The sequence below is a fragment of the Rhinopithecus roxellana genome, chromosome 14 (genome assembly GCF_007565055.1).
Source record: "Rhinopithecus roxellana isolate Shanxi Qingling chromosome 14, ASM756505v1, whole genome shotgun sequence".
NCBI classification, from domain to species: Eukaryota; Metazoa; Chordata; class Mammalia; order Primates; family Cercopithecidae; genus Rhinopithecus; species Rhinopithecus roxellana.
In genome coordinates this window covers 65154046-65178473 of record NC_044562.1, presented here as the reverse complement: position 1 = coordinate 65178473, position 24428 = coordinate 65154046, and the positions used below count along the sequence as shown (strand labels likewise).

The following is a 24428-nucleotide window of genomic DNA, read 5'->3' as shown; positions in this document are numbered from 1 at the left end:
TCTAGGTATAATAAAACATTTAATAAAACCACAGTGCTCTGTTAAATAGTCTGATAGTTACACGAAGGGAGGAAGTTGCTATGCTACAATCTAAAAAGCATTTTAATTATACCTCACTAGTGCTGTTTAAAAAAGTATTTAAGTGGAACAGATTAGGTAGAACAAACACTTTTGAAATATTTAAAAGCAATCTAAACAAGGCACAAAACAAAAGCAGTCACACAGTGTACCACCATAAAAGATAATTTGAAAACCCAGACAGACTTTGTTGGGATAAGGTAGTAATTATCAACGTAAATTATCTTTTAACCCGAACTAAAGCGAATGTTGTCTGTTCTAAAAGCTGGCAGACAAGCTCAGAAAATCAAAGCAAAGTAAGGGTTAAGTCACAATCCCAAAGTTCTTGCTAAAGGATTAGGAAGAAAAAAGTCTCTTTCTCCATTGCCTGTCTCTTACCTCCCCATCCCCTACGCCTCTATCCTCTCACTTTCTAACCTCTGTCTGGCCTTGCATCTCTTCCTTTTCTCTCAGCCTAATTTACTTATATAGAAAATTACTTGGGAGTTAAATTTAACACTTGGGTACTTCATCAATCACCCTGGAAAGGTGATTTGTGCATTTTTCTCTTGGAAAGAAAGTAATCTGTGGTAATGTCAACTCTCTAATCAAAAGTATTATTTTATCAACAAACAGAAGAGTGTAGGGCATAACCCAAAGACAACACTGTTAACACTGTGTATGAGAAAAGAGAGTAAAATATCGTTGTAGCTAATTTGTTTTAAGGTACAAAAAAGTGTCAACAACTTGAAAGCTTTGAGTAATGAACTTTCTTTTCATTTTTTTTCGGTTCTTTGGGTTTTTAAGTAATGAACTTTCTATATAGCCAAGTTTTTCTTTGTTTGATAGTTGAGAATTAACTCTTTTAAGCCTCAAACATCAATGCAGTCTTTCCCAGTAATGACAAAGAAATTTTCTTAGACTAATATTCCTAATAAAAATGATAAACTCTACGCAAAACAAGGAAAACAACTGTTGGGAAAGGAACCCAAAGTAGGCATAAAGTGAAGACATAATTCTTTAAAGAAGGGAAGCAAACCAGGTGAGTTCTGCACTCACCTACTACTACCCAGTTTGTAGCAGTGCATGGTGGAACAGATTTCAAGAAAAGGCAAGAGTCTTACTGGGCTGAGGGGACAGAATCTGAGAATAGCAGAGATGCGAGATCGCACGAAACAGCCCCAGTTCTGTATCAAATCCTCCTAAATCCTTGGCTAACTCCTAAATGGTAGAATGGACAGCTCAAAGAGCCCAGCAGAGAGTATCAGTCAGGAGGTTCGACATCTGAGCAGGGTTGCCTGCTGCCAAGAAGAAAGAACAAGGAGTTCAAGTCCTGCCAAATTAGAAAGAGATAGCAAACTTTTTCTTAAAAGAGCCAGATGGGAAATATTTCAGAAGCAAAACTGAGAACATTACTTAGTACTCACTTCACCTTTTAAAAAGTAACCATTTAAAAATGTAAGGCATGTTCTTAGCTCAAGACTATAAGAACAGGCAGCAGGCCACATTTTGCCCACAGGCCATAGTTAGCTGAGCCCTACTATAAGAGGAAGGACCATGACCCAGGGCTAAACTCTTCCCTAGAACTAAAGGCAAAATTGTAACAGACCCACCCTAAAGCCCAAAATTTAACTTCCACGGACTCTAAAAGATTCAAAGGTAATTTGAGGCCTTATTAGAATGCAATGCAAAGCTCTTTAGAGAAAAATAACATAATCCAGAGTCTCCACAACACATCATCCACAATATGAGATTATATGGACCAGGGGGGCAAGACATGGGGAGATGACAGTCAAAGGATACAAAGCCTCAATTCAATGGTAGGAATAAGTTGTTTTTCTTAAAAATCTATTGCACAGCATGGTAAATACAGAAAATAATAACATACTGTAGATTTCAAAATCGCTGAGAGTAAATTTCACCACAAAAAATAAGTATTTGAGATGATGGATATGTTCATTGTTTAATTATTCTGTATTGTATTTGCAAATGAAAACATCAATCTGTACCCCTACAAATATATACAACTAAAATTTATCAATTTGTAATTAAAAAATAAAAATTTATATTGAAAAGATTATATGACATGCAAAGAAACGGGACAATGTTATTCATAATCAAGAGATGGAATGGTCAATTCAAAAGAGAATAAAAGAGTCAACAGAATCAAATTCAGAATTAATCTAGCTATAATAGCAAACAACTATTATAAATATGTTTAAAAATTTAAAGGAAAAGATGACTAGAATGGGTAAAGAGAAGGGGAATTTCAGCAGAGAAATGTACACTTTGAATAAGAACTAAGTGGAAAGACTACAACTAGAAAGTATAATATCTGAAATGTATAGCTCACTTGTTGGTCTTAACAGAAGAGTGGCTCAGTGGAAGAAAACATTAGCAAAGCTGAGGACAGGACAGATCAATGGAAACTGTCCAAATTGAAGCAGGAGAAGAAAAACATGAAAGAACAAAACACCAGTCTGGCCAACACGGCAAAACCCTCATCTCTACAAAAAACACAAAAAATTAGCTGGGCATGGTGACACATGCCAGTAATCTCAGCTACTCGGGCAGCTGAGGCTGGAGGATTGCTTGAGCCTGGTAGGCAGAGGTTGCAGCGAGCCGAGATTGCGCCTCTTCACTTCAGCCTGAGCAACAGAGTGAGACCCTGTCTCAAACAAAACAAAACAAAACAAAAGCCCCCAGAACATCTAAGACCTGAGAGGAATTATCAAATGGTCGAATATATACAGTTGGTCCTCAGTATCTGCAGTTTCCAAATCCACAGATTCAACCAACCATGAATCAAAAACATTAAAATAAATAACAGTATAATAGTGAAAAATAATAAAAATTTAAAATACAGTACAACAACTACTTACATAACATTTATATTGTATTAGGTTTGTTTCCTTTTTTTTTCTTTTGGAGACAGGGTCTCATTCTATTGCCCAGTCTGCAGTGCGGTGCATGATCATAGCTCACTGCAGCCTCGGACTCTTGGGCTTAAGCAATCCCCTCACCCTAGCTTCCCGAATAGCTGGGACTACATGTGCGTACCACCGTATCCAGCTAATTTTTAAATTTTTTGTACAGATGGGGTCTTGCTACGTTGCCAGGACTGGTCTTAAAATCCTGGGCTCAAGCGATCCTCTTGCCTAGACCTCCCTTTTGCTGGGATTACAGGTGTGAGCCACCACGCCCAGCCTATGTTAGGTATTACACATAATCTAGAGATAGCTCAAAGTATACAGGAGGATGTGACTAGGCCATATGCAAATACTATGCCATTTCATGAAAGAGACTTGAGCATCTGCAGATTTTGGTGTCATCTGGGGGTTCTAGAACCAATCCCCTATAGATATGGAAGGATGACTGTATATAGTTAGACTCCCAGAAAGAGAAAGAGAGATGAGGCAGAAAAAGAAATTGAAGAAATAATGGCCAAAATTTTTTCCAAAATTTTAAAAAAGACTTTGGACCACAGATGTTAAAAATACTTAGCAATAAAATGTAAATAAACACAAGGAACACAATACCTAAATACATTATTGTCAAACTGCTGAAAACCAAAGATTAAAAGAAAATCTTAAAAGCAGACCAAGAAAAAGAAACATTACATTCAAGAGAATGAAATAAAAAATGACAGTTGGCTTCTCATCCAACATACTGGAAGCCAGAACACAATGGGCCTCTCTAAAACACTGAGAAAAACACAAAAGTGATTAACCTAGAATTCTGTATCTATCAAAAATATCACTAAAAAATGAAGGTAAAATAAACATTTTCAGACAAAATCTGAAAGCACTTTTCACCTGCAATTCTGAACTTCAAGAAATGCTAAAGGAAACTCTCTAGGTTGAAGGGAAATGATATTAAATGCAAACCTGGATAAACAATGAGCAATAAACTCCAGAAAAGATAAATATAAAACACTATTCTTTCCTTAATTTACTTAAAAGTCACTAAAGTGTTTAAGCAGAGGTAGTAAAGTATAGTGGAATTTACATTATATGTAATGGTAAAATAGAAGGCAATAGTAGGAAAAATGGGAAAGAGAAAATGAAATTATACTATTGTAAGCATCTTACAGTATACATAAAGTGGTATAATATTAATTTGTAATTTACCATATTAATTTATACAGTGTAATCACTACATAAAATTAAATACATAGATTAAAAAGCCAACAAAAGAGATAAAAATGGGACACTAAAAATTTATTAATTAATCCAAAAGAAGGCAGGAAAGGAACAAGAAAATAACAAAGAATAGAGGAGAAATAGAAAACAAATAGTAAGAGAGATTAAAACCCAGCTATACAAATTATATTAATGTAAACAACTAAACATTCTAATAAAAAGGAAAAGATTGTCAAACTCTCTGTCATCTGATAGAAAATAGAATAGCAGAGAAAATCAACACAGGCAAAGTTGTTTTCTTGAAAAGTTTAATAAACTTGATAAACCCCAGCAATGAAAAAGAAAGCTAAAAAAGACAAATTATCAATATCAGAAATGAAAAAGGAAACATAAGTTCCTATGCTACAGACACTGAAATGATAATATGGTGAGATTTTAAACAACTTTATGCCAACAAATTTGACACCTCAGATAAATGAACCAATTCCTCAAAAACCATAATTTTCCAAAATAAACAAGAACCAACTTCATACTGAGACACACATGCATAAGAAAGCTTATATGGCTACATTAATACCAGACAAGGTAGATTTCAAGGCAAGGAATATTAGCAGAGATAAAGACAAGCATTTCTGGTGTGGCGGCTCATGCCTATAATCCCAGCACTTTGGGAGGCCAAGGTGGGAGGATCTCTTGAGCCCAGAAGTTTGAGACCAGCCTGGGCAACATACGGAGACACCATCTCTACAAAATAAAAAATATAAAAAAGAATACATAGCCCAGTGTGGCCAGGTGTGCCTCAACTACTCAGGAGGTTGAGCTAGGAGGATCACGTGGGCCCAGGAGATCGAGACTGCAGTGAGCTGTGATTGTGCTCCTACACTTCAGTCTGAGTGACAGAGCAAAACTCTGTCTCAAAAAAAAGGCAAGTGTTTCACATCAGGAGGCAGTAACAATACTAAGTGTGTACGCACCTAATAATATAGCTTCAGGAAGATACATGAAGCAAAAACTGTCAAAACTTTCTTTTAGCCGGGCGCGGTGGCTCAAGCCTGTAATCCCAGCACTTTGGGAGGCCGAGGCGGGCGGATCACGAGGTCAGGAGATCGAGACCATCCTGGCTAACAAGGTGAAACCCCGTCTCTACTAAAAAACACAAAAAAACTATCCGGGCGAGGTGGCGGGCATCTGTAGTCCCAGCTACTCGGGAGGCTGAGGCAGGAGAATGGCGTAAACTCGGGAGGCGGAGCTTGCAGTGAGCTGAGATCCGGCCACTGCACTCCAGCCTGGGTGACAAAAGCGAGACTCCGTCTCAAAAAAAAAAACTTTCCTTTAAAAAAATGAGACAAATCCACAATTATAGTTGGGAGATTTAAAAATTCCTCAGTAATTAATAGAAAAGGCAAAACCATATATAATAAGAATAGAGAGGAAACAAAGAACACAATCAATTTGATCTAGTTGTCACTTGTGAAATGTTACTTCCAATAACGCAGAAAACAACTTCTTTAGTGAACACAGAACATTAAGCAGGATAGACAACACTCTGAACTGTAAAACAAGTCCTAATAATTTCAAAAGAACTGAACTCATAGAGTATGTTCTCAAAGTACAACGGCATTAATTAGAAATCAATTTACTGACATAACGAAAAGATAACTAGAAACCCCCTAAATATTAGGAAATTAACCAATATACCTCCAAAGAACCCAAGGGCCAAAGAAAAAATAAGAGAAATTAGAAAATATTTCAAACTGAATGAAAATGAAAGCTCATTGAATATAACTGTCTGACTATATTCAGCAATATAACTATATTCAACAATATAACTTGTTGAATATAACTAGTGCTTAGAATAAAATTTAGAGCTTTAAAAGTGTGTATTAGAAGGTTTAAAAAAAAAAACTGAGTTACCAACCCAAGCAGCTAGAAAAAGATGATCAAATTAAGTCCCAAGAAGTAGAAGAAAGAAAATACTTTAAAATAAGAACAGATATCTATGAAATAGAAAAATAGAAAAGCAATAGAGAAAATCAATAGCATTACATCAAATTATATCTAAGGCAAAATTTGGTTTCTTGAAAAGGTTTTTAAAAAATTAACTTGATGGCTGGGCAGATCACTTGAGTCCAGGAGTTTGAGACCAGCCTGGGTGACATGGCAAAACCTCGTCTCTACAAAAATTAGCTAGGTGTGGTGGCACATGCCTGTAGTACTAGCTAGCTACTCAGGAGGCTGAGGCAGGAGAATCACTGGCGCCTGGGAGGCAGAGGTTAGAGTGAGCTAAGATCGTGCCACTGTACGCCAGCCTGGGCAACAGAGTGGACCTCAACTCAAAAAAACAAACAAAAAAACCTTGATAACCCCCAAGCAAGACTGTTGAAAAAACATGAGAAAATAAAAATTATTAAGATCAGAAATGAAAAATGGAACATAGCTTCAGGTTCTACAGACACTAAAAGGATAATGAGATATTTTCAACAAGTTTATGCCAATAAATTTGATACCATAGATAAAAAGGCAAATTCCTTTACTAGAATTTTGTGTAAAAAAATCAAGTGAAATCTGGTTGAATACCTGAAGACATTTCTACAAGTAAAATGATAAGCTTTAGGGTATGAACTCTGACATTTTTTAGGAGTTGCTCCCCACTATTTTTGCTTACTTCTTGTTTCTATGATAAGTAACTCAGTAAATAATACTTAATAAGAAACTTAGTTGGATTCTAGCCATTATACAAATATGGTGACTTTATTTTCACCTATTTTAAATATCCTTCTGCAAGGAATTCATGTTGTTGGGATCATAATGAAATTTCTTAGGACTAGAACTTCCGAAAACGATGCCATGTATTACCTTCCGCAGTGGTCCATGCTGTTTTCTGTACTTCTTGTTCCAAGATATTCCTATCTTTTTCAAGAGTTTCTGGCCCAGCTGATCAACAGGAATTAGATTATTCTCCTCCTTACGAAAGAAACACAGTCACTTAAGCAAATCTGATGAGAAATAATTGCATACTTACAAATTCAAAGAGACCAACAGGATTACGCCTAATTAAACATGCCTAGAACAGCAAACATGTAAGTTGATTCAATCACAATTATTATAAAAAGTTTTTTAAAAACTGGTTGAGCCTCAGTTGAGAAAACTTGGATTTTTGCTATTTTCCATGTGTCACAGTTTAACCATTTGAAGAGCAATATCAAAAGTAGCCCAAGGTTTGGTAAATTCCCAACATTAAAAAGGAATTTGTCATTTAAATATGTAAATTACTGATATTAAACAAGAATTTTGGAAGAAATACGTAAGTGCAAAAACAAAGATGATTAATGTCTTATCTAAATGTTTTGAAGTATAAACAAGTTCTAAAAGGGGGTGAGATGTAGCTGTGACAGGCTGAATTGTATCTCCCCAAAATTCATATGTTGCATTTTTAACCTACAGTATTTCAGAATGTGACTACATTTGGAGATTAGACCTTTAAAGAGGTGATTAAGGAGGCCGGGCGTGGTGGCTCAAGCCTGTAATCCCAGCACTTTGGGAAGCCAAGACGGGCGGATCATGAGGTCAGGAGATGGAGACCATCCTGGCAAACACAGTGAAACCCCGTCTCTACTAAAAAATACAAAAAACTAGCCGGGCAAGGTGGCAGGCGCCTGTAGTCCCAGCTACTCGGGAGGCTGAGGCAGGAAAATGGCGTAAACCCGGGAGGCGGAGCTTGCAGTGAGCCGAGATCCAGCCACTGTGCTCCAGCCTGGGCAACACAGCCAGACTCCGTCTCAAAAAAAAAAAAAAACAGAGGTGATTAAGGTAAAACGAGGCTGTTTTCCATTTTAGAGTAGGCCCTAAGTAAACCTGACTGGCATTCTCAGAAGAAGACGAAGTTTGGACAAAGTAACACCGGGAAGCACACACACAGAAGAAACACCATGTGAGGACACAGGAAGAAGACAGCCATCTGCAAGCCAAGGAGAGAGGTCTCAGAAGAAACCTAAACTGCCAACACCTTGATCTTGAACTTTAGCCTTCAAAACTATCAGAAGATACATTTCTATCATCTAAGCCATGCAGTCTGTGGCATTTTGTCATGGCAGCCCTAGCAAATTCATACAGTCACCATAGATCAATATAATTAAAGTATTCAGCCCAGGTCCCTAGCAGGAAGTATAACAAATCATTTATTAAGGATGAATGAATAAATGAAAGAAGACCTCACATATTTAAAACAGCATATTAAACAAACTTTAAAAGTCATATACTTGAGATATTATCAGTGACTACTAGGAATGAAAAAGGGGACATAATTTCAGGTCACATAGACATTAAAAGGATAATATAGAAATGCAACAAATTGCAAACAGCATTTAGTAAAGCTCAATTTGGTTTAAAATGACAATAACAGCCAAAAAAATCATAACCCAATTCCAATATATGTAAATAAACATAAAGAAAACAGAATGCAAAGAATATATATCAAAGTGCTTACAGTAACTGTATCTGGCCTATTTATACTTTTCATCTTTTTTATATATTTTCTGTCTTTTTTTCTTGAATTTTCTACCATGAATATGTATTTCATTCATAACTAGAAAATCCCCACAAAAATCATTAAAATACAGATACAGAGAATGTCCTTAAGGAAAAAGACTATGAATGGTAATAATATCACATCTAGCAACTAAACCGCACATATTCTTACATATATACACACATGCACACATACACACAATACATACATACACACAATTACTTACACACACACATACTCTACCTCTAATAAGATTGCTTTTAGAATCATCAGTGGATGATCAATCTCTTCTTCACTCTGGAGATCTTTCAGATTCACATCTGGTTTCCCTTTTTCCTCCTAGGAAGGAAAACAACATGAGTTTCTATCACTGACCACTCAAAAAGTAACAAAATAGGAATGTTAGCTAGGCACAGATCACACCTATAATCCCAGCAATTTGGGAGGCCGAGGCAGAGGGACTGCTTGAGCCCAAGAGTTCAAGACCAGCCTGGGCAACATAGACCAGGACACTCTACAAAAAATAAAAAAAAAAAATTAGCCAGGAGGTTAAGGTGGGAAGATTGCTTGAGCCCAGGAAGTCAAGGCTGCAGTGAGCTGTGATCACATCACTGCACTCCAGCATGGGTGACAGAGCAAGAAGTTAACAAAAAAAAAAAGAAAAAGGTTTCAAGATGATGAAACGGCGGTAAAAACATCACAGTAATCTGCATATGCTTGGAATCAGGCAGACCTTGCTTTGAATTCCAGCTCCTCGTTGAATATTTTCCAGCTTAGCACTACTTTATAGCTACATTTTACATAATTTGATATGTGGAGTTTTCATTAAAATTCAGTTCAAAGTATTTTCTGGCCTTCGTCCCATACGGTCTCATTCACTTGTGCTGACCTAAGGAAATTCTACTCATCTTTGCAGGCCAGGCTCAGCTTAAATACTCCTTTCTATTTTCTGATCATCCAAGTTTTCACCCCATTTTACGAAGGTATTGGGGAATATGTCAAAATCCCCCTGGTAAGTTATTTTCATTGCCTTTTTTTTCCATACATGCCATCTTGCAAAAGTATTTTAAATTGACTTAAAACCAGAAATACAGAGAGTCATAAACAATGCAAGCCAAAAATAAATAATCAATAAGTGATGGAAAAATATGGCAGGCCAGATACAATCATCCTGCTACAAAATTACTAAAAATGGTAGATAAAGTAAAACCAAAACAAATAAAAACATCTTAAACACACTATGGCTTGCAAGAACATCAGGGAAAACTCTTCCGAGGTCAAAAAGTGAAATGGGAATGTGGGGAAGAAATCCAGAGACGAGGCCTCTGGCTCTGCAACTGCTATAGCCAGAGTAGTTAGGTTCCCCCCAAATTCATATGTTGAAATCTAATCACCAGTGCAATAGTATTATGAGGTGGGGTCTTCAGGAGATAATTAGGTCACAAAAGATGAGCCCTCGTGAATGGGATTAGTGCCTTTATAAAAAAGGCCTGAAGGAGTTTTGTTTGACCTTTCTGCCATGTGAGGACACAGCAAGAAAGTGTCATCTACGGCCGGGTGCGGTGGCTCAAGCCTGTAATCCCAGCACTTTGGGAGGCCAAGACAGGCGGATCACAAGGTCAGGAGATTGAGACCATCCTGGCTAACACGGTGAAACCCCGTCTCTACTAAAAAATACAAAAAACTAGCCGGGCGAGGTGGCGGGCGCCTGTAGTCCCAGCTACTCGGGAGGCTGAGGCAGGAGAATGGCGTAAACCCGGGAGGCGGAGCTTGCAGTGAGCTGAGATCCGGCCACTGCACTCCAGCCTGGGCGACAGAGCGAGACTCCGTCTCAAAAAAAAAAAAAAAGAAAAAAGAAAGTGTCATCTATGAAGCACAGCAAGTCCTCACAGACACAAAATCTGCTGGTACCTTAATCTTGACTTCCCAGCCTCCAGAACTGTGAGCAATAAATTTCTGTTGTTTATAAATTACCCAGTCTAAGTGTTGTGATAGAGCAGCCTAAGCCTGAATGGACTAAGACACTGATCTTGCTGACACTGAACTTCCATTGTGATGCCCATACAGGACAGAGTTGGGGAGAGAAAGCCTAGGCCTACCCAAAGGGGGGAGTCGAGGGACTCATCTTTCAAACAACAATCAATTCTCCAATTCTCTGACATCAACTAGGTGTCACACAATTGTATTCAATTCTGACACTATCTGGTGATAGCACAGACTCCATAAGTTGAGGACTCAGTCCCATAAGACTGTCCCCTACTTCAAACACCAACCACATACGGGGTCCTTAGGGTACTCACATTTCTGCCTGGCTGAACACAAATTCTAGGGTTCCCTTCACCCCAACTCAGGTTCATAATTTTCTGGAATAACAGTAAGAACTCAGGAACTTATACTACACTTTATTATAAAGGATATAAATGAATAGCCAGATGGAGACAGACATAGGGCAAGGTCCAGAAGGGCCCAGGGTTCAGGAAACTCTGTTTCCGTGGAGTCGTGGTGGCCACCCTCCCAGCATGAAAATGTGTTCACCAACCCAGAAATGCCCCAAACCTCATTTTTCAAGAGGTTTCACTGAAGTTTCATTACAGAGGCATGACCGATTAAACAAATCACTGGTCACTGGTGACTGAACTCAATTTCCTGTCTCTCTCCCCTCCCCAAGGTCAGGGAAGCAGGGTTAAAAGTTTCAACCCTCTAATAATGGGACTGACTTCTCTGGCAACCAGCCTCCATCCTGAGGCATCTAAGAGTGACTTCATTAACATCAGCTCAGGTATGGTGGAAAGGGCCCATTATGAATAACAAAAGACACTCCAATCACTCAGGAAATTCCAAGGAGCTCTGTGCTAGGAACAGGAACTGGAAAGGATGACCAAATATATACTTTTTAATATATCACAATGATAAAATGCAGCAAAAAGCTGGAATCCCTAAATGGTTATACCTTCAATATAAGCACAACCTAGAGAAAAATCCACCTTACAATAAAGGACAATGTGGAACTGGCTTGCCTTGACCTTGATACTGGATGAAGAAGGAAAAATGTCCTTAAATCACAAGTAGGTCCTCATGTGGGTTTGTGTCCCAAATTCCTACTGGTTGTTTTGCTCTAAAACCATCAAGTTGATTTTAATGTTGTTAAGGGCTAGTAGTGATCCCAGGCTTGTGTTAGAGACAAACACAAATCTTTCTTGGAAGAAGGCACTTTTAACTCAGTCCTCAAATTACTCCCGTCAATCAAGTTCTTAAAAAGCAAACAAACAAACAAAGCAAGAAGCCTACAGTCCACAATACCAAAATCACAAGGAAATAGAATCAGCAACATCAGAAGATAACCAAGTCAGACCTACAAAGTCTTCAGATGCTGCAATTATCAGAGAGAAAATAAGAAAATAAGTATGTTTAACGTGCTTGAAGAAATTTATGACAATGGAGTAAGAGATTTAAAAATGACAGGAGGGAAGAGGCAAATCGGCATTGTAGGGATGATGCTTGAGCCTATGAGCCCAACACATGACAAGTTGATCCAGGTGACATATAGGCTGGGCCCAGTCCTCCTCCACTCTGCCAGTGTCTGACCCTGGCCATGTTGGGACAGGTTGGTCCAGTCATAGAGCTGCCAACTGGGTGCTGTCATGGAGCCTTCTTTGTCCCACTTCCTCAAATGTGCAAGATGATGTTCCAAATGATGCCAACCATCTGTGAAGCCGAAGTCCCCCCAGGAAGTTGGAGGCATGGATCAGGCTCCTCTTTATAGCCCCATCTACATTTATGTTTTGCAGTTAGTAGCCTCCATGCTAGAAGAAAGGGATCATCTTCTAGGCACACTAAGAGAGACTAAAATGTTGGCTTTAACCCAGGGAAAATTACATGAGGTTGGTCCTGACAACTACTCCTTACAGGCAGTACCTACTAAAAGAACTCCATGTACGCAGAGCACAGTTCCTTGAAAGGGAAGAAGTAATTGCTGAACTGTAAGTAGAAAGAACACTACCTGGCTACGATTAGAATATTTGGGACCCTTCGTGGGCACAGGGGATCTGTCAGAATAATGGTAGTAAAGAGACAAACACAGTGTCCACCAGATATATCTACTGCAGGTGAAATTCTTAAAGCATAAAATCATTATCTGAACACCATGAAGCTCTGGATGAAAAGCTAGTGATTCTTAAAGAACAGAACAATAAGAAAAAGAATTAAATGGGATGCTTGACAGCCATTAACAAGAAAACATACCAAGCACAATATTCTATTGTTCTCTAAACCCCGAGAAAGACCTTGCTAAGGTGTTAGAGCTTCAAAAACTGGACAGGCAGTGCAGAGACTGAAGCCAAATGAAGGAATGCCTGCCTGCCCTTCGAGTCATGTCACAGAACTGTGAAGAGATCCTGATGCTGCTAAAAAGAAGCTGATCAATTCTGAAGAAATGAGCACAAAACTGCACAAAAGATGTCCAGGAAACCACAACCCAAAAGAAAGTCAAGGAAGAGAGAATCACTACTCTGAAAACATGCTGTCTCACCAGTGTGAAGCTGCCTTTGTGCATGACCTCAAAGATAAATGTGAAGATGAAATTGCAAACAGATACTTTATGCATCAAAAAACTGAGGATAAATATTGCCAGCTAGAAAAATACCTCAAATCTTCAAACTGGCTGAGCAAAAACTGTAGCAGCCATTGAGGTGGCTGGGCTGACAGAGAGGCTGGGAGCACTTCCTAAAACTGAAGAGAGACACAGCAATATTGAAAAAAGTCACAACAGTTGGAGGCACAACTGGAAGAAAAGAGCCACAAACTGCAATGGGAATGGGCAAGGCAAAAAAAATGAACACCATAATAAACATTTACCTGACCTGGTGACAAGCTTCGATCAGAATCTAACGAAAGCCTTCATCTTAGAGAGCAAAATAAAGCCTATTTGATAATTAAGGGGAGTTTAAGGCAGAGTGAGAAGGCCACTTTCTTAAGGATTCTCTACTACGGGAAACTAAAAATACAAGAAGGTAGTTCAAGGGAAGGTATAGTATCACAATACAGATCAGCTCAAATTAAACATGGTAACGTTGAGGGCTGAAACACAGCTGATGAGGATAACGAGTGTCTCACTTCATCTAATTGGGAAGGTGCCCGACAAGATGGTGTCTTGGCAAATGTGGCACAAGCACTTGAGAGCAATGCTTGTACAGCTTTCCCAAGCCAGAACGGGAGTTCCATTCACTGCAGTAAGTAAAAGAAATGAAGGCAAAGGATTTGGACAGGTAAAACAAAACGGTCTTTTTCCATAGATGACTTCAATATAAGAGTATTTAGCAATATTATTGGTTGTTAGTATATACATTGTTTAATATTTTATATATTTTAGTATATAAAATCAACATACTAAAGAAAGCTGCATTTCAATATACCAGCCACAAACACTCCAGAAAACACAAAATTGAGGCATAGACCATCTCCCTGGAAAACACGTTCCTGGTAGAACACAGTTTGACTTTTTTCATATCCAAACTTTACAGAACATCTATCTCTCAATATGTTCCAAATACAACTGATAGAACGTCAGAAATACAGATGAACGTTTTGAAAAGCTGGCTGAGCGTCGTCAAAGCGACTGTGCATCTTGGATACTGCTGGCACCATGAGATGCCATATTACAACTACATGTGGAGCAAGTATTTGTCAACAACAGCATTCACTTTCTGATAACAGGAAGCTACGCTTTAAGCATTTTACATCCTAACATGACAGTTTGTGACTTACCTATAGACGTTTTACTGTGTTTGGGGTTGATGTGTAATAGATTATAATTTCCTAGGAACTAGACACCAGTTAGCACTTTCCCTCAGAACATTTGTAAATTTTTTTTTTGAGAAATATTATAAAACATTTTAGTAAGACATTAAAGGGACTTTAGAAAATGAAAAGGTATATCTTGTGTACATATGAAGACCGGAAATCCCATTGAGTATGTGTGTGTAAGTGTGTATGTGCACACACGTGTGCATCTGTGAGACTACTGACAAGGTGATTCTAGAAATGTACACAGAAGCATAAAAAATGAAGACAGGTCCCACACTCCTGAAGAATAACAGCATGTAGGGAGACTTGTCCTACCAGAGATCAAGATTATTATAAAGCTATGGAAATTGACAATGTGGTATTTGTCCAGGAATAGAAAAAAAATGAACAATGGAATAGAATAGAGAGCTGAAAAACAGACTCACACAAAAATGAACAGTAGACATAATAGAACTGGCATAGTAGATTGGTAGAGAAAAACTGATTACTCAATAAATAGAAATGGGTAATTTTTTCAAGTGGAAAAAAATCCTTCTTATACCTCACACAGGAAACCATTCTAGGAAAATCAAAGTTTTAAATGTAATTCAATCAGTGGTTATTGAGCACTGTTTCAAAGAGCAACCATGAAAGACATGACTACGCAGTCATATTATAAAATAGGACAAAATTCACCCTGGTCTTAAATCCTATTGTGCAAGCTATAGACACGGGATTTATTGTTTTTATCACATGTTCACCTACCATCTGCAGGATACAAAATTAATATTGTGTGTTATCTAAATCAATGCTCATTTTATTTTTCAGAAAAAATTCAATAATGGTCAGCTATAGGTATTGTGCTATGTCTTTATGATAATGGAGTAACTGTATAGGTAAGGAATGGTTCCAGATTAGAGGAGATATCAGAGATAACTAAATACCATGCTTGACACTGGATTTGACACTAGAGTGGGGGAAAGATTGCCATGAAGGATGTGAACTGGAAACTGGTGGAATCTGAACATAACTAAGTATTAGACAACAGTATTATATCCATGTTAGAAGATCCCGATTTTAATCAATGTTCATGTAAGATAATATCCTTGGTATTAAAAGATAAACACTGAAGTATTTAGTAGTAAAGGGACCTGGTGTCTTCAACTTAATTTCAAACGGTTCGCATTAATAATGATAATGTTAATAATGTGTCTGTGTATACACATGCACAAATGTGGCAAAATGCTCATCAGAGAATCTAGGTAAAGGGTATACAGGAGGGGTTTTTACTATTCTGGTAATTTTTCTGTATGTGTGAAATTATTTAGAAATAGAAATTTAAAACTTGTATCTGTATTAACTTTCAGTGCCTATCAAAGTTTTCTACAGAGTGGATATAAAACAAATGGTAAACAAAATATCCTCAACAAAATAATAGGAATAGAAAAGAAATTGCAAAGATATTTCTAAATCAATTTCTATACGTACTTGAAATTGCCAGTTTCCCAAATGATCAACATCTTTAATATATACATGGTAATGGCCTCCGTAGCAGCCACCTTTGTGTATAATAACTGAGAAGAGGTCATACATATATTCTAAGTCATCCAATTCATTCTAAAAGAAAAAAGAAGATAAATATTGATACAGTTTTCCTAAAATGCTAAGATAATAATCAAAAGAAAAAATAATTTCAACTACTGAAACTAATAAGAAACTTCACTGTTGTTGTTAAGAGTAAAGATGAATTCAAGTAATTGGCTTTAAATTTAAAATTAATTAATTTTAAATTAATTGATCTAATGGCCAGTCACACTACACCAATCAAATTCTGCCTCTTAGCTGACCATGAACACATGTACCTGAAAAATACGTTACTTTTATGTACTTTGGCTAAGACTATGTAAGCCAATAAAACAATGAAACATGTTACCCTATCAGTGAGTCTGTTGCAGAAATTTTTAGCAAGAGAAACCCATCTTCGTACAATACCTATTTATGCTATTTTATAGATGCACTCTTCTTTTAAAATGCATCACCTTTTTTAAAATTGATACATATCTAGTTTAAATTGTCCTCTATTTCAACTAGGTTGTCATGTGCCTCAAAGTCAAAGCCAGATTAACTATCACCCCTCCTGACACTAGAGTCCTCTGTATAGAATAGGAACTTAGTAATTATGACTATCATTTGGTTTTGTTTAGAGGCAGTTTAGCGGAAGAGGTTCTTTCTTGTTTTATTATAACATTTTCTACAATTAATATGCTCCATAATCATGAGTGATCTAACAGAGGTACTTCTACACTAGCAATTAAAAACAAAATAAAATAAAAAGCTACTTTAGATTAAGGGGTACTTTAAAGATGTTTGTTTAAATTTCTGATGTAGAAGAAAAAAGAAGCCTTTTTCACATCTGAGGGATCTAAAACTACATGATATAAGCTCTCTTCTGGCTTTGACATCTAAACTCACTCAGCGCTCATCTGTGATGTTCAGATGTACATATGGTGGCCCCTTGATGGGTATCAGTTATTTTAAGAATTTATTTGCTTAAAATATTAAACTTTTTAAGTGGGCAGTTTAAAATGTCTAGTACAGGCAAAAGACAAGGTGTATACAAAGATGCACAGTGACTTTTTTCCATTAATACAGAAATCCAAAAGTAAAATTAATGTGGACTTCCTAGATAAGTGCTCAATTTCTTCACTTATTTCAGTTTTGTTACATCAAAGTATGTTAAAATCATGTGACAAACTATCTTTTATAAAACAAGAAACAATTATATTAACTAACTCTGGGAAAATTATTTATTTGGGTATGTCAATAATAGCCTCAGGGGCACAGAATATTAGAACCTTTGAGTGGTAATTCAAACAACAACAACAACAACAACAAAAAATCCAAAAAGCTCAATAATTTGGCTTGAAGTAAAGGAAGGCCCATGTGTGAAGATCCTGAATTTAAGAAATGTTTATAAAAAGATTACTTTTTTTACACAGAAACTCAATAGCTAGCTAATAAATGTTCTATTCTGAAAAAACATATAAGAATGATTTGTGATAAAAAATAATTACTCATTTCACCCAGACCTTGGCATGTACAGCAATGTTATAAAAAACATTTTTAAATGGCTCATAAAGTAGGTTGGTTTTGTAATTAATTTGTTTTCAAAACCTCTTCTTTCCCTATATCTTAAGGATTACAAATTCTAGACTAGTGAATTTCCATTTGCCTCTTGACTTTCTAGATGCATAAATTCATTATTACATGTAAAATAAACTAAATCCAAATCAGTGGTACCAATTAATCGAAGTTTTCTAAATGCAGGGTAACTTCTAATTTTGTTCTTAAATTTTTATTTCAAATATTTTAAAGAAGGGTTTAATAAAAAGAAGGGAACAAATCTATACTTTGGAAATTCAAAATGACTGTAAATAAATCAGTGGTTCTTGAGCAGGGTCAATCTTGCCCACGCTGTCCTCCCAGAAGACATATTTGGCTTTGTCTGAAGACAGTTTTGGTTGTCACAACTGAGGGAGGGGGAGTTAGGATGCTACTGTCATCCAATAGGTAGAGGGCAGGGACGCTGCTAAACACCCTAATGCATAAGACAGTCTCCCTCAACATAGAATAATTTAACTCAAAATGTCAATAGTGCCAAGGTTTAGAGATTCTCACAATAAACCAACTGAAAATCAGGTCAATAATAGATTCAGTCTTGAGAGGGGAAAAGAAAGAATTTAAAAATAAAATAGTTCAAACCTGTTCACAAAAGGGCTTGAGATTGATCCGGAGAGGGAATGTATAACAGCTAGTTTCCTTGTAGCGTTCGCATTTCACAAAATCAAAATTAAATCTTAGTAATGAAACAGTAAGAAAAGGAGGCAGCTTACGTAATTTGGCCGACTGTTAAAAGAAAAATTTACAAAGCTTTTTAAAAACAGGGTTATATAAAAGGATACATAATGTTTCTTAAGGTCTGAAAAAACAACATATGACACAGGTCTAAGAGAAATATTACATCAACTCATTACCATGGATTCAACACAACCCGATATCAACTCATCTATTTTATGGGTCTAAAGGTAAAGCCACTCATTTGTGCTTAGAATTAATAATTTATAAGCTAGTTTTATCTTTAGTGTTCATATCCTGAAATAGTATTTGATGACTGGTGCCTATTTCCTGCCCAATTTCTGACCTTTTACTTTCATACTTGGTATGAAAGTACCAAGTAACCAAGTATACAAGGTTACTTGTATACCTGCCACTTTACCTGGCAGGTCTACAGTTCTTCCTAATCAGTGAAGAACTGGAGCTCTCAACCTGAGACCTATGAACCTGTTTTAAAGGATCTGAAATGATAAAAAATTCTATGTGCATATGTATTTTTTTCTGAGGAGAAGACTCATAGCTTTCATGAGACTTGCAGAAGGACTCTAACTTCCCCAAGGGCTAAGATCTATTGATTGGGATTAAGCTGCTTTTTAAGAGTATCAGCTGTGCCCAACCTCTGGGATTATTGGTCTGTGAGGAGAAAAAAATCCTCCCTGATATATAAAATTACCCATAATCATATATCTCTAACAGTGCTAAAAATATATTTTAAAAAACAGTTCTATGGGCGGAGCAAGATGGCCAAATAGGAAGAGTTCCAGTCTCCAACTCCCGGCGCAAGTGACACAGAAGACCGGTGATTTCTGCATTTTCATCTGAGACTCCACCTCTGGGGACAGGGCACTGCTAAAAAACAACAGGGGAAGCAGCAGAGGCCTGTGCAGACCCGAACGACTCTGTCTGACAGCTTTGAAGAGAGCAGTGGATCTCCCAACACGGAGGTTGAGATCTGAGAAGGGACAGACTGCCTGCTCAAGTGGGTCCCTGACCCCTGAGTAGCCTAACTGGGAGACATCCCCCACTAAGGGCAGTCTGACACCCCACACCTCACACGGTGGAGTACACCCCTGAGAGGAAGCTTCCAAAGTAAGAATCAGACAGGTACACTTGCTGTTCAGCAATATTCTATCTTCTGCAACCTCTGCTGCTGATACCCAGGCAAACAGGGTCTGGAGTGGACCTCAAGCAATTTCCAACAGACCTACAGCTGAGGGTCCTGACTATTAGAAGGAAAACTATCAAACAGGAAGAACACCTATACCAAAACGCCATCAGTACGTCACCATCATCAAAGACCAGAGGCAGATAAAACCACGAAGATGGGGAAGAAGCAGGGCAGAAAAGCTGGAAATTCAAAAAATAAGAGCGCATCTCCCCCTGCAAAGGAGCGTAGCTCATCGCCAGCAACGGATCAAAGCTGGTCAGAGAATGACTTTGACGAAATGAGAGAAGAAGGCTTCAGTCCATCAAACTTCTCAGAGCTAAAGGAGGAATTACATACCCAGCACAAAGAAACTAAAAATCTTGAAAAAAGAGTGGAAGAATTGATAGCTAGAATAATTAATGCAGAGAAGGTCAGAAATGAAATGACAGAGATGAAAACCATGACACGAGAAATATGTGACATATCCACAAGCTTCAGTAACCGACTTGATCAACTGGAAGAAAGAGTATCAGCGATTGAGGATCAAATGAATGAAATGAAGCGAGAAGAGAAACCAAAAGAAAAAAGAAGAAAAAGAAATGAACAAAACCTGCAAGAAGTATGGGATTATGTAAAAAGACCAAATCTACGTCTGATTGGGGTGCCTGAAAGTGAGGGGGAAAATGGAACCAAGTTGGAAAACACTCTTCAGGATATCATCCAGGAGAACTTCCCCAACCTAGTAGGGCAGGCCAACATTCAAATTCAGGAAATACAGAGAACACCACAAAGATACTCCTCGAGAAGAGCAACTCCAAGACACATAATTGCCAGATTCACCAAAGTTGAAATGAAGGAAAAAATCTTAAGGGCAGCCAGAGAGAAAGGTTGGGTTACCCACAAAGGGAAGCCCATCAAACTAACAGCAGACCTCTCGGCAGAAATTCTACAAGCCAGAAGACAGTGGGGGCCAATATTCAACATTCTTAAAGAAAAGAATTTTCAACCCAGAATTTCATATCCAGCCAAACTAAGTTTCATCAGTGAAGGAGAAATAAAATCCTTTACAGATAAGCAAATGCTTAGAGATTTTGTCACCACCAGGCCTGCCTTACAAGAGGCCCTGAAGGAAGCCCTAAACATGGAAAGGAACAACCGGTACCAGCCATTGCAAAAACATGCCAAAATGTAAAGACCATCGAGGCTAGGAAGAAACTGCATCAACTAACGAGCAAAATAACCAGTTAATATCATAATGGCAGGATCAAGTTCACACATAACAATATTAACCTTAAATGTAAATGGACTAAATGCTCCAATTAAAAGACACAGACTGGCAAACTGGATAAAGAGTCAAGACCCATCAGTCTGCTGTATTCAGGAGACCCATCTCACATGCAGAGACATACATAGGCTCAAAATAAAGGGATGGAGGAAGATCTACCAAGCAAATGGAGAACAAAAAAAAGCAGGGGTTGCAATCCTAGTCTCTGATAAAATAGACTTTAAACCATCAAAGATCAAAAGAGACAAAGAAGGCCATTACATAATGGTAAAGGGAGCAATTCAACAGGAAGAGCTAACTATCCTAAATATATATGCACCCAATACAGGAGCACCCAGATTCATAAAGCAAGTCCTTAGAGACTTACACAGAGACTTAGACTCCCATACAATAATAATGGGAGACTTCAACACTCCACTGTCAACATTAGACAGATCAACGAGACAGAAAGTTAACAAGGATATCCAGGAATTGAACACATCTCTGCACCAAGCGGACCTAATAGACATCTATAGAACTCCCCACCCCAAATCAACAGAATATACATTCTTCTCAGCACCACATCGCACTTAGTCCAAAATTGACCACATAATTGGAAGTAAAGCACTCCTTAGCAAATGTAAAAGAACAGAAATTATAACAAACTGTCTCTCAGACCACAGTGCAATCAAACTAGAACTCAGGACTAAGAAACTCAATCAAAACCGCTCAACTACATGGAAACTGAACAACCTGCTCCTGAATGACTACTGGGTACATAACGAAATGAAGGAAGCAATAAAGATGTTCTTTGAAACCAATGAGAACAAAGATACAACATACCATAATCGCTGGGACACATTTAAAGCAGTGTGGAGAGGGAAATTTATAGCACTAAATGCCCACAAGAGACAGCTGGAAAGATCTAAAATGGACACTCTAACATCACAATTAAAAGAACTGGAGAAGCAAGAGCAAACACATTCAAAAGCTAGCAGAAGGCAAGAAATAACTAAGATCAGAGCAGAACTGAAGGAGATAGAGACACAAAAAACACTCCAAAAAATCAATGAATCCAGGAGTTGGTTTTTTGAAAAGATCAACAAAATTGACAGACCGCTAGCAAGACTAATAAAGAAGAAAAGAGAGAAGAATCAAATAGACGCAATAAAAAATGATAAAGGGGATATCACCACTGACCCCACAGAAATACAAACTACCATCAGAGAATACTATAAACACCTCTACGCAAATAAACTAGAAAATCTAGAAGAAATGGATAATTTCCTGGACACTTACACTCTTCCAAGACTAAACCAGGAAGAAGTTGAATCCCTGAATAGACCAATAGCAGGCTCTGAAATTGAGGCAATAATTCATAGCCTACCAACCAAAAAAAGTCCAGGACCAGATGGATTCACAGCTGAATTCTACCAGACGTACAAAGAGGAGTTGGTACCATTCCTTCTGAAACTATTCCAATCAATTGAAAAAGAGGGAATCCTCCCTAACTCATTTTATGAGGCCAACATCATCCTGATACCAAAGCCTGGCAGAGACACAACAAAAAAAGAAAATTTTAGACCAATATCCCTGATGAACATCGAAGCAAAAATCCTCAATAAAATACTGGCAAACTGGATTCAGCAGCACATCAAAAAGCTTACCCACCATGATCAAGTGGGCTTCATCCCTGGGATGCAAGGCTGGTTCAACATTCGCAAATCAATAAACATAATCCAGCATATAAACAGAACCAAAGACAAGAACCACATGATTATCTCAATAGATGCAGAAAAGGCTTTTGACAAAATTCAACAGCCCTTCATGCTAAAAACGCTCAATAAATTCGGTATTGATGGAACGTACCTCAAAATAATAAGAGCTATTTATGACAAACCCAAAGCCAACATCATACTGAATGGGCAAAAACTGGAAAAATTCCCTTTGAAAACTGGCACAAGACAGGGATGCCCTCTCTCACCACTCCTATTCAACATAGTGTTGGAAGTTCTGCCTAGGGCAATCAGGCAAGAGAAAGAAATCAAGGGTATTCAGTTAGGAAAAGAAGAAGTCAAATTGTCCCTGTTTGCAGATGACATGATTGTATATTTAGAAAACCCCATTGTCTCAGCCCAAAATCTCCTTAAGCTGATAAGCAACTTCAGCAAAGTCTCAGGATACAAAATTAATGTGCAAAAATCACAAGCATTCTTATACACCAGTAACAGACAAACAGAGAGCCAAATCATGAATGAACTTCCATTCACAATTGCTTCAAAGAGAATAAAATACCTAGGAATCAAACTTACAAGGGATGTAAAGGACCTCTTCAAGGAGAACTACAAACCACTGCTCAGTGAAATAAAAGAGGACACTAACAAATGGAAGAACATACCATGCTCATGGATAGGAAGAGTCAATTTCGTGAAAATGGCCATACTGCCCAAGGTTATTTATAGATTCAATGCCATCCCCATCAAGCTACCAAGGAGTTTCTTCACAGAATTGGAAAAAACGGCTTTAAAGTTCATATGGAACCAAAAAAGAGCCCGCATTGCCAAGACAATCCTAAGTCAAAAGAACAAAGCTGGAGGCATCACGCTACCTGACTTCAAAGTATACTCCAAGGCTACAGTAACCAAAACAGCATGGTACTGGTACCAAAACAGAGATATAGACCAATGGAACAGAACAGAGTCCTCAGAAATAATACCACACATCTACAGCCATCTGATCTTTGACAAACCTGAGAGAAACAAGAAATGGGGAAAGGATTCCCTATTTAATAAACGGTACTGGGAAAATTGGCTAGCCATAAGTAGAAAGCTGAAACTGGATCCTTTCCTTACTCCTTATACGAAAATTAATTCAAGATGGATTAGAGACTTAAATGTTAGACCTAATACCATACAAATCCTAGAAGAAAACCTAGGTAGTACCATTCAGGACATAGGCATGGGCAAGGACTTCATGTCTAAAACACCAAAAGCAACAGCAACAAAAGCCAAAATTGACAAATGGGATCTCATTAAACTAAAGAGCTTCTGCACAGCAAAAGAAACTACCATCAGAGTGAACAGGCAACCTACAGAATGGGAGAAAATTTTTGCAATCTACTCATCTGACAAAGGGCTAATATCCAGAATCTACAAAGAACTCAAACAAATTTACAAGAAAAAAACAAACAACCCCATCAAAAAGTGGGCAAACGATATGAACAGACATTTCTCAAAAGAAGACATTCATATAGTCAACAGACACATGAAGAAATGCTCATCATCACTGGCCATCAGAGAAATGCAAATCAAAACCACAATGAGATACCATCTCACACCAGTTAGAATGGCAATCATTCAAAAGTCAGGAAACAACAGGTGCTGGAGAGGATGTGGAGAAATAGGAACACTTTTACACTGTTGGTGGGATTGTAACTAGTTCAACCGTTATGGAAAACAGTATGGCGATTCCTCAAGGATCTAGAACTAGATGTACCATATGTCCCAGCCATCCCACTACTGGGTATATACCCAAAGGATTATAAATCATGCTGCTATAAAGACACATGCACACGTATGTTTATTGCGGCACTATTCATAATAGCAAAGACTTGGA

At 37.7% G+C, this 24428-nt stretch overlaps 1 protein-coding gene across 1 annotated transcript in view; it reads right to left on the bottom strand.

Annotated features, from left to right (window-relative positions):
• The window catches only part of USP40 (ubiquitin specific peptidase 40), a 100831-nt gene that overhangs the window by 62883 nt on the left and 13520 nt on the right, over window positions 1-24428 (bottom strand). Inside the window, exons 7-10 of the mRNA XM_030916697.1 lie at window positions 18271-18414; window positions 15997-16125; window positions 8971-9066; window positions 7056-7163 (exon numbers count right to left, since the gene is read on the bottom strand). Of these exons, the coding sequence (XP_030772557.1) occupies window positions 7056-7163; window positions 8971-9066; window positions 15997-16125; window positions 18271-18414 (477 nt within the window). The remainder of the gene's footprint in view (window positions 1-7055; window positions 7164-8970; window positions 9067-15996; window positions 16126-18270; window positions 18415-24428) is intronic.